Source organism: Neophocaena asiaeorientalis, unplaced genomic scaffold (assembly GCF_003031525.2).
Source record: "Neophocaena asiaeorientalis asiaeorientalis breed wild unplaced genomic scaffold, Neophocaena_asiaeorientalis_V1.1 scaffold72, whole genome shotgun sequence".
Lineage (NCBI taxonomy): Eukaryota > Metazoa > Chordata > Mammalia > Artiodactyla > Phocoenidae > Neophocaena > Neophocaena asiaeorientalis.
In genome coordinates this window covers 6,857,180-6,869,180 of record NW_020185336.1, presented here as the reverse complement: position 1 = coordinate 6,869,180, position 12,001 = coordinate 6,857,180, and the positions used below count along the sequence as shown (strand labels likewise).

The following is a 12,001-nucleotide window of genomic DNA, read 5'->3' as shown; positions in this document are numbered from 1 at the left end:
ATATATTTAAAAAGGAAGGAAATTCTGACACATGCTACAGTATGGTTGAATGTCTCAAGGACATTATAAATACTAAGTGAAATAGGTCAGTTACAAAACAAAAAATATTTTATAAACCCACTAATATGAGGTACGTAGAGTAATCAAATTCATAGAAACAGCACGTAGAATGGTGGTTGCCAAGGGCTAGAGGGAGGGAATATGGAGATTGTTTAATGTGTATAGAGTTTCAGTTCTGCAAAGTGAAAAAGTTCTGAGATTGGTTGCAAAACAGTGTGAATATACTTAACACTATTGAACTGTACAATCAGAAATGGTTAAGGCGGTAAATTCTATGTTATGCATTTTTATCACAGTAAAAAAAAGAAAAGACCCTCAGGTGCTTATTCAGAGGTGCCTGGCTTAACAGTTGATAAGGTATGTCTTATATAATTAAAAATAAATTAAAATTGTGTCCCTTGCACGGGTTTGATCACTGGTCCGGAAGACCCCACATGCCGCGGAGAAACTAAGCCCGTGCACCCCAGCTACTGAGCCTGCGCTCTAGAGCCCATGAGCCACAACTACTGAGCCCACATGTCACAACTACTGAAGCCCGCACGCTTAGAGCCCGTGCTCCGCAACAAGAGAAGCCACCGCAATGAGAAGCCCACGCACTTCAACAAAGAGTAGCGCCTACTTGTCGCAACTAGAGAAAGCCCGTGCACAGCAACGAAGACCCAACGCTGCCATAAATAAATAAATAAATTTATTGATAAAATAAAATAGTGCATTTTCTACCCTTGCAAAGTAGAAAAAAATTGTCTTTATATATTAAAAAATTATCAAGATTAAATTCAAATGATATTATATTTATTGATGTACTGATCAAACATATAGCATTTTTACTGAAAATCAACTTATTATATGTTATACAAAAACTGATTAGAGATTATATTTCCTAAAGAGATTCATAAGACTATATACTATTATAAACAAGGTTTAAGAGATCTTAAAAATATTAAAAATGATGTAAGCAAATAAATTATAAACAGCAGCTAAAGGAAATAATAAAAGATAGTCACGGTTCTCCATCCTAGAGAGGAGCACAGTGATATTTTATTCAATTTGGGAGTGTAAGAAAGGCTTAATTGAGAAGGCAAATAAGTTTTAAGAATAAATAGTTCAATACAAGAAAATCCATCAATGTAACATACCACACCAGAACGAAGGGGGGAAAAAAATGACATGAGTATCTCAACCAACACAGATAAAACGTTTGACAAAATCCACCAATTTTTCATACTAAAAAAAACACTCAGAAAACTAGTAATATAGGGGAACATTCTCAACATAAGAAGGGCATTCTGGAAAACCCACAGCTAACATCATAGTAAATGGTGAAAGACCAAAAGCTTTCCTCCTAAGATCAGGAAGAAGAAAAGAACGCCTGCTTTCACCACTGAAAGATCTAAGCTCCCAGTTGAGGACCTCAGAAGATGCTATCACCAGCTCAGAAATAAATCAATTCTCTTTTTACAATGACACAACCCCCTTCAACAAACGAACAAAACAAAACAAAAACAAAAAACGAAACTTGCTGTGAAGACTTCCTTCAAAACTTTTAACATTTTATCTTCTTCCTACTGCAGGTACACTTACAAAAATGGAAGGTAAAGGGTGAGAGAAAACAGAAGGGGAAAAGGGCAGCAGTAATAAAGAGCACCATAACGATTTTTCACCCTCCACTTAGAAGAGAAACTTGACTTTCTAGTGTATAAGTTAAATACCATTTATTTATTTTGCTATATAGCTGGAAATCATAAACTCTTTGTAAAGATTTTTTTGCAGCATAAACATACCTGTTCAAATACTGATACCTGGCTCCTAGTATGCTTCAGAAAGCAGGATGAGGGCTTCCCTGGTGATGCAGTGGTTGGGAATCCACCTGCCAATGCAGGGGACACCGTTTGATCCCTGGTCGGGGAGGATCCCACATGCCTCAGAGCAACTGGGCCCACGTGCCACGGCTGCTGAGCCTGCGCTCTGGAGCCCGCGAGCCACAGCTACCGAGGACCGAGCACCTGGAGCCCGTGCTCCGCAGCAGGAGAGGCCACCAAAATGAGAAGCCCACAAGCAGCAATGAAGACCCAGTGCAGCCAAAAATAAACAAACAAACAAACTTATTTATTTATTTGTTTATTTTTTTTTAAAAGCAGGATGAAAATCTTTGTAGAATGAGCATTTTTATAGAATGAGTATTTTTGATGAGGCCTTTCCCACCCCCAGGGATCACACCATCCTTTCTATATTCAAAAAATATTATACATATACTTCTATTGTGATATCCTCCACATATGTAATGACTGGTTTGTGTGTCAGTTTCTCCACTAGACTGTAAGCTCTCAAAGAAGAGAAGAGGGACAGTATATTTTCCATGTTTATAAACTTCCTAAGTAATTCAAAAGGAATAATGAATATCCATGAATTTCTCTTTAAGATGATAGAAACTTCTTAACTACAATAGTAATGGTATTTAATTTAGGAATAAGATGGTAGAATGTCTCCAAAACTATAAATTCATACAAAACATAAAGAATTTACAATAATGCTTTAATGTCACCAATGTAATAGACATTCCTCCTTAAAGCTTCCAATAGGAAGCTGAATGTAGTACATTTTCAAGTTAAACAAGGGATGAGGGGAAATAAAATCAACCATTATAAAGTGGCTTCTCTTCACATTAGAAAGAGTTCTAACTAGTTTCAGTGACATCTGTCTACCTCAATTCCCCAAGCTCATAGTGTCCTAGCTCCATTGGCACTGTGATTCCCAGTTCCTCAGATCCTCACATGGCTGGCTCCTTCTGGTGATTCATTTCTCAACACAAGCACTGCCTCCTCATGGAGGTCTTCCCAAGCTTTTATATGTATTTTGCCCTTCATTCTACCCTGCCCACCGTGTACGCTATCACATTTTCCTTACTTTCCCCCCTCCTTTGGAGCCCTTATCAATATTTGAAAATATTTATTTCTTTACTTCTGTTCTCCTACTAGAAAGTAAACTTAATAGCAGAAGGAACTTTGTCTTATTGACCATAGCATCCCCAACTGGTAGATGGTAGAATATGTCTGTGCTCCATAAATGTTTGTTGAATGAATGAACAAATGAATGAGTGACTGACTGAATGTGAAGCACATAATATATTGATTGACCGAATGAAAGACTCACAATCCCTACCTAGGGAATATTTTATTAGAATATTTGAGAACAAGCAACTTTCCATTTACAGCATACATCATGTCTCTTTCCTTACTGAGTATCAATACTATAACTAAGGTATACAAAACTAAAGATAATTAAATAAGAGAGAGAAAGGCAGTATATGAATTGTTTGAAGAATGTGTCTTAGAAAATCACCTCAGGGCACATACCGGCTGATTCTAGAATTCTTTTCTCCCATAATTCTGCTTCTGTCATTCAATCAGCTAACAAATATTTATTGAGCATTATGTACTTTATTTCTAAGTATATATACTCAGGTCTCTTGAACACAAATTAGTTTTATATTCTTTGAATAAATTATAGTAGAAACATTATTGTCTTTAGTTAGAGAAATACGAACCTGAAACCCAGTTACAACCATAACTAATTATGTCAACTTGGAGCAGTTACTTAACATCAATAAGTCTAAGATAAAATGACACTTGGAAACTCTCTGGCACATAATTAGCCTTCATTATTAATTCTCCCTTAAAGGACAGGAATTGAAAGGTGAAAGAAATCATAAGAACAGATCAAATATATGTTTGTTCTAAAGCACTGAAGCACTCTTGTTACATCTCCACATTCAGTTCTAGCCTGCCATGAAACCTTCATTCTCCCACTGGCACCCTACAGGTCCTTTGATTATCTAATTAAAGTAATTCATACAACACTGTAAGTGACCAAAATCCTACAGGACATTTAATTTAAAAATAGGAATTTGTGGGCTTCCCTGGTGGCACAGTGGTTGAGAATCTGCCTGCCAATGCAGGGGACCCGGGTTCGAGCCCTGGTCTGGGAAGATCCCACATGCTGCGGAGCAACTAGGCCCGTGAGCCACAATTGCTGAGCCTGCGTGTCTGGAGCCTGTGCTCCGCAACAAGAGAGGCCGCGATAGTGAGAGGCCCGCGCACCGCGATGAAGAGTGGCCCCCACTTGCCGCAACTAGAGAAAGCCCTCGCACAGAAACGAAGACCCAACACAGCCATAAATAAATTAATTAATTAATTAATTTTAAAAAAAGAACAGACCACTCAAAAGTCATAAGGAGAGTGTGTTTCCTTTAAAAAAATAGGAATTTGTTAACTTATATGAATTTCAAATTGTTAAAATGTATATTGCCTATATTGTTTTCTATATATTTATCCATTCTAGTTCAATTGAACAGATTATCAACACTAAGAGGCACACTTGCATAGGCCAGTTTTTTGCATAAATATCTGCTGTGCCACTACTGGGGATAAGGCATTGTAACAGACTCTAAGGGGACTGCAGGAATTAATAAAACATAATCTATGGCTTCACTAGACTGTAAGGACTTTACCATCTAATAGTTGAAACAGCCAAACACACAACTCACCTCATATGGCAGATAAAGGCTCTATAAGAATGTTTCTGAAACTTAGGTTATGTATAAATCCTCATAAAGGGAGAAAAAAATGTATTGTGGACACGTGTTGACACATTAATTAAATTATTATGTTACTGAAATACCTAGAAAAGTAAAACTATGGATAAGGATAAACTCTTCTTCTTGCTTCCAGATCTTACTCAAAAACAGTATCGAAACAAATTTACAAAGTGTGCACATAAGAGCTACAAAACTAATGGATTTCTAACTGTTATCAATATGATGTTTTTGCTAAAATAAAATCATTGTACTCAACATGAATATGGTATTGACTGCTATTTCCCCATTAGTTTCCAGTTACCTTTGAGTTTGGCATGTGTATCTTATGGTCTAGCGTTCGCTGAACAATTTAATATTCCACCATTTCTTTCTACTCAAATTACTACAAAGCTATAATTTAGTTCACTCTGATGTCAACTGGCCTTCAGTTGGTACAAATGAACCATTTGTACATATCAAATCTATTTTTGTTCTTTTCTTATTAAACTGACATAATTAAATACAATCATTGCCCTGAAAGTCGATGGCAGTGACTGTTTATAAGGTAAGCATCCTGGATGATACAAGAATATTTCTTTTACATTAATGTTGAACTTTGTAAATTCTTATAGCAAACTCTCTCTCTCCCCCACAGAGAATATATCTACATACTCAGGAGGTCCAAGGACTCCAGTGTTGAAGAACAATGCTGTGATAGAAATAACAAATACTAGACAGGCAGAAATGATGGGGAGAGTAATTCCAACTGCAGAGGTTTCATGGAAGAGGCAACATTTGAGGGGAGCTATGATATTTAAGTTTAGTGCCAAGTGTGTATGATCGACACTGAAAATATGAAACAAACTAGAGTGAAAAAAGACACAGGAATTTTCATTGGCAAAGGCAATAAAGAGACAATAATTATGAATTTTATGAACAAAAGTTGAGGACGTTTTCCTAAGAAAGAAAATCAGATAATAAAATTGCAAGTATTATAAAAATAAGTGGCATACTTTGCACATGGAAAAGTTTACACGTACTACCTTATACTATGATGGAAATGTACCTATTGATGCAATGTTTTTTAAATGTTTTTTAAATATACTCACATAAGGAGAGCATCAGGAATATTTGTATTAGTCAGATTTTTTAAACATCTATGACATGCTAATTTTAGGTACCCTTTTGATGCAATACAATAAGAATTTTTCCATTTATATCAAAATATTTTCTCCTCCAGTTTTTCATTTGTGTATTTATAGAAAAGGAATGAAGAGTCAAATATCATAACCCCATAACTCAGTCTATAACACCCTCTTCTCGTCCCTAAAAACAGTTTCTGTAGACTGTACTTGTAGTTTATCTACTCCTTGACTAACATTTCAATGAATGTACATCTCACAGCAGATGTATGCATTAGTGTTCTAGAAAGTGTGAGGGGAAAAGAATAATGTATTAACCAGATCAACTTTCAAGTCACTTTAATTCATAAAATACTGACCTAGTGGTCTAGGTGCTAGATTCTTTGCTGATTACAATTAAAAAACACCAAACCAAATTAGAAAATTAGTTTTTCTTTTATATTCTCTCATGCCTCTATAATTATCTCTAAGATATATTAAGGTTACTGTATTTTCTATTTTTAGGCAGATTTATTAAATAGTAGCTCATTTAGAGTTTTCAGATAAGAAGTAATCTTTAAACCAAATGAGTGTGTAACATTATATACTTTTACTTGTTCAGAGAAGTTCAGTTGGGTCTCTGCAGCAGGGTGTCATTTCTATCTATAGGTACTCATACTAAGAACACCATGCATGCTTTTAGCTGCATTAATGTTAAAACAGTGCAACTTTTTGGTGAGGTGCAATAGGAGATGGAGGTTTCTTTTATCCAAATATACACTTAGGAATAGCAATGGAGATTTGATTTGTATGAAGTAATTTAAATGGCTACTGTACACTAACTTAGAAGATACTCTTCACAATTCAGACTCTAGAAAACAAAATGTTTACTAGTTTATAACTTTAAGATATTAGATTTTTTAATTTAATATTTTAGATGTATTCATTGGCATAAAAATGGAAATTCTTATATAGACTTTACTTCTGGTTTGATCACTGTTATTATATTTTACCAAAGATATTTTAAATTTGACTATAACGCTCTTTTTGGTATTAGAAAAGTAGAAAAATAAAGGTCAGACAACACATAGTAGACTTGTTCTTAAATGGTTGATTTTTGTACTTTCCAAATAATGACTTAACTACCACACTGGGAAAGACACTTGACTCTTCTGAGTCTCAGTTTAGCCATCTGTAAAATGTAATAATATGTCTTCTAAAATTGTTAAAGGCTCAAATAGAAATCACCTAGTATCTTAATTCGTGAATAAATAAATAATAGTTTTGTTCTTCCTTCCTAAAAGCTTGTTTAAAAATGTATTTCTTTTAAAAATATTTAATGGTAAAACCATAAGTAATATTAAAATTATTAACATTAAAAGAAACTTCGCTAGGTACTTAGCACTTACCAAACTTCTTGGTTTGTAAATTCCTATAAGATCTGACCTTTAGGCTCATTTACTTCCTCAAAGTTTATATTTCAACAATATTTAACTAAAATAGTTGCCTGTCCCTGAACATACGTTGTTTCCAATCTATATGCCTATTTTCTTTCTGGATTCTCTTCTAACTCATATCTCAAAAATCTAGCCTAAATGTCTCCCCTCTCTTTAGAGATTTCCCTAGTCTCCTCTCCTAGACAGAGTGAGTGAATCATTCCCTTTTGTATTCTCCTCCTAAAATTGAAGCTATCAAAAAAGTGACAAGAGTCCAAGAAAAATAAATGAAATGTAAACAAATCAAAGACATTTAAACAATGGCATAAACTTTGTAAAATTACCTTGATGTAATCAGGATTAATTTTGGTCATGAGTGACAGAAAGCCAAAACTCAAGTGCCTTACAAGATAGAAGTTTATCTCACTCAAGTCATAGGTCACTGTGGGCAGGGTGACATCCTGAAGTTATCAGGGACTTTCCATCTTATTGCTTTGCCCATTCTTAGCTTGTGGTTTCCACTCATTGTCCAATTATCATGCCCACATCTCAGCAAGCATGGAGGAAGGGGGAAAAATAGGGTGTGCCCGCCTTCCTTTAACAATACTTTCTGCAAGGTGCACACAGTACTACTGCTTACGTATCTCTAGCCAAAACTTAGTCACATGACCACATTTAGCTGTAAGAGAGACTGAAAGTGATACTTTTATTCCAGGTAGTCATAGGCTGGGAACAAAACTAGTAGACGGAGAAAATTGATATTAGGGTACAAGAATCAGTCATTGCCATGCTTGTTTATATCTTATCTGTGGTAGGTACCTAACTGACATTTAAAATTTACTATCTAACACCAATATTTCTAATAGTGTGTACACTGTAAAATTATATAGTAATTTCTTCTAAATTTGAAATTTTAAGTTAAATATTTCTATTGGTAGAGATAAATCTCTATGAAATTTAAATAATATTCACAATAAAATTACCAAAGGAAAAAAAGAAATTTTAATAAAAACAGGAAAAGCCACTTTATTTTAAAAGTTGCTTTGTAACAAGTTACTAAATATGAAGCAAAATGTTAAATAAGAATATTTAAAATAAAATATAGCCACTGTATTAATAAAATTACATATAAACAAAACTGCACGTAAGCAAAATTGCACGAATACTCTCAGAGAAGATAGAGGACTTGGGGAGATGTGAGAAGAAAAAAGTCTATGAGTTATTTTATTATACTTCCTACAAATGCCATTCAGAGATTTTTAATCAATTAAGAGGTGATCATGAAACAGAAGTAAAAATTATAATAGAATAAAGCAAAACCAGGTTTGGATCAAGATCTCACACTATGTGACTTTGGGCAAGTAACTTTACAGATAGATGATGATGACTATGACAAGGGGTCAACAGAATTTACCATGTCAGCCTCTGTGCTGCGCTTTTATTATAAGCATTTTTTAATTTAATATTCACAACACTCCTGAAGTATAAAACACTACTCTGCTTTAGAGAGAAAAAAACTGGATCTTAGACTATGTAACTGACTCAAGATCAAAACAGCTATATAAATATTACAGCACAAACTTAGAGGTTTTTCTGACCCAGTTCCTCTTCTTAACCATTATGCATGTTACTTCCCTTCAAATTCTCTGGATGTTGGTTTTCTCATCTGTTATATAAGGGGAATGTAGCACAACCTAAACTTTTCTAAAGTTCATTCTGGCCTTTTAAGATATTTGTATTCTAGTGAGGTCTGACTCTCCCCACCCCGAAAAAAGCACATTGTATCAATAGATCTAATCAGCCTCCTTGCTGGAACTTATGTAAGTCAACAAAGTTATCATTACTATATGTAATGTAGAAACTAAAAATCCATACATTAAAACATACAGATGAAAGGATCACAATGTGTAAGTAAGGTAAATTTGGATATATCCCTGATCTTTATAGTTGATGTCCTACCCCTCTCATATCAATAAAGGAGTAAACTATAACATTAAACAAGTAAGAGGGAAGAAAGGTAACTAATACTTATAAAAATCCTTTTAAATATATGCATAAGTCATTTTCTGCAGATACTGAGGCACAAAGAGACTGACTTGCTAAAGGTCATATACACAGTATACAGCGGCATCAGTACTTGAACTCGCTCTGGTTCTAAAACCTATGCCCTTTCCTAACTACCCTTCTTCCTATGGTTCAATTTTGGATATGCATGTATTAATATCCTTGTTTCAATTTTAATATAAGAAAACTAAAGATACTAATTAATTTAGTTCTTTCTGGGGTATTTATGATTACTAGCAACATTTGCTAAATACTCATTTGCTCAATTGGAAAATACATATTAAAATATGCAGAATACAAGGGAATATATGTTATCAGTTACATAAGAATAATAAAAATTAAGCATCACCAAACTACTAAGGAGGGAGAATCACTTTCAATTAGGATGATTAGGGAAGGCCTCAAAGAGATGATTACAGGTATACAGGGCATTAGATGGGAGGTTTGATTTCATCAGGAGAAACAAAAGACTGAAAAGGGAAAAGAATATTCTAGGAAAAGGGAATGACATGAATGTAAGTATGGAGACAAAATGTATACTCAAGGTGGAGTATGTAGTTCACATTGTATAGAATGTAGGGTTCTTCTTCTTGAATAATAGGATATTTGTCTGGGAAATATGTTAGAGCCAAACTGAGGAGGGGTCTTGAATACCAAGTTAGAAAGCCTTAATTTGAACTTATAAGAAATGGAAAGTCACTAAACATCTTCAGGTAGAGACATAAAAGAATCAGAGCAACGCTTTAATAAAGTTCAACTGAGGATCACATATAGGCTTCAATAGAATTGATGATGGCCAGGAGGAAAAGAAATCATTTAGAAGATCTTGACACTTCAGAGAAATGTAACATAAGGAGTAAAAACAGAAATTCTCCTGAGTTCTGAAGAAAAAAATATACAAGGTATATATTATATATGAATACTCCAGCTCCAGCTCTGAAACAATCTATAATAGCCCCTTCCTAACCACAGCATTCTACTCTTTTAGTTATCATCTCATTTCACCAGCTTATCTACCTCTGACTAGTCCTTTCTCCATTTTCTCTGAATATATCAGCCCTTCCCTGGCCTCATTTTATTCCAGTCCCATGGTCAACACTTGAACTACTCTCTCAATACCCTCAGCCTGAATCAGTGATGAAATCTACCCTCTTCTTGACTCAAGGAGCTAGAGAAAGCCTCACAACCCGTACATTATTACACAGGGTTTCTACTATCAGTCACTTATGAAACTCTCAAATGAATACTTCTTAATTTTTAACTTATTTAACATCTGATAATATTGAACACCACCTCTCTTCCTGAAATTCTTGAATTCAGAACAGTTGCAATTAAGTGTTCTCTTAATATTACCCTAAAAATGTACTGAGAGTTAGCATTTTTTAATTAAAAAAAAACACCTTTTTCATCCAATGCTAATTTTAACTTCCTTGATTATAAAACATTAGATGCAAAACAGAAGGTTACTACAGAAATATGTTAATATTTTGTTGTAAACCATTCAGTTAGGGCAATAAAGTTCTGATTACGAAAAAACAAACAAGCAAAGAGCAACAAATCAGAGATAGCTAAAATGCTCCCTTAGGAAAATGAACATGCCATATACATCTGTAGACTCAATGATGATGATAAAGCCTTTAAAAATAGAATAGAATAAAAGTTGTCTCTGGCCTCTCTGAAAAATGTTAAATTTAACAAATGTACCAGTTTTCAAAAAAAATATTAAAACATTAAGGTTTTATATACACGGAATAACATTTCTGATAATCACTGCTTCTAATGAACAATTTAAACGGGATTTAAGAAGCAGATTAACTGAGTAAATAATTTACTCAATTATTTTCCTCTGTTACTTAAACGGAGTTTTCAAAAATGCTGTAAAGTTTCATTACTGCAATTCAGATTTTAATAGTTAGAATTTTCTAATAATGTAGATCAAGGCCTTGGATAAAAGTTTTTCTTTAAGTAACATATTTCCTTATACACACTAGAAATTAACACTTTAAATAAAATTAAAGCGGAAAAGTTCAGTTTCTTAAGAGAACTATCCTTTTTCAACAACTCTCCATATTTGGAAGACTGTTTATAAATCATTTAAGTATCAATGAAAAATTTAATCAAGAAGTCTAAGAATCCTTTCAATGCTGTTTTCACAGTCTTTCCTTAATATGTGATTACAGTCCCAAGTAATTTTATTTTTGTAATTTTTTCCTAATGTGAAGTCACCTTAAATGTTTCATGCCATATTTTAATAAAAACAAAAACTAAAAAAGATGATGTTCAGATTATGATTCACACTGAAATATGTTAGTATAATTAGGTATATAATTTCAGTTATAAATTAAGTGTATTTTTCATTTAAAATGTTTTAAAATCATTTAAAGAAGTATTTAAATAAGTAGAGCGTGAGATGTGAATCATTAAATGTAAACATTCATTTGGCTGTTGAAAGAAAGAATAACAATCTAAAATCATAAATATTTTCTAACTTAATTCTCATTCTCAGAGAAAACAAAACATCCTTAAAAGCTTAATTATCATTTTAGTCTTACTGTGATCAATGTGGTCAATCTTGTGACATAACTGTTGAGAAATCTGCAATAAAAAAACAGAAATAGCATTCAGCTGAATCATACTTGAGTAAGTGATTTCAGAAACTAAAAAGTTTGTTTAGAATATTTGTCTTTCTTGATGCCATAAGTCATATTTAAATTAATCTAAAATCGTCAGGAAAAGTACAATTGGCA

The 12,001-nt window shown here is 33.6% G+C and overlaps 1 protein-coding gene across 4 annotated transcripts in view; it reads right to left on the bottom strand.

Annotated features, from left to right (window-relative positions):
- Positions 1 to 12,001, bottom strand: part of LOC112393639 (bromodomain adjacent to zinc finger domain protein 2B-like) — a 190,688-nt gene that overhangs the window by 91,763 nt on the left and 86,924 nt on the right. For all 4 annotated transcript variants that reach the window (XM_024735992.1, XM_024735994.1, XM_024735995.1 and 1 more), the window contains exon 2: positions 11,807 to 11,849. Coding sequence is in view for 2 of the 4 variants with exons in the window: in XM_024735994.1 (XP_024591762.1) it covers positions 11,807 to 11,849 (43 nt within the window). In the remaining 2 variants the exon portion in view is untranslated. The remainder of the gene's footprint in view (positions 1 to 11,806; positions 11,850 to 12,001) is intronic.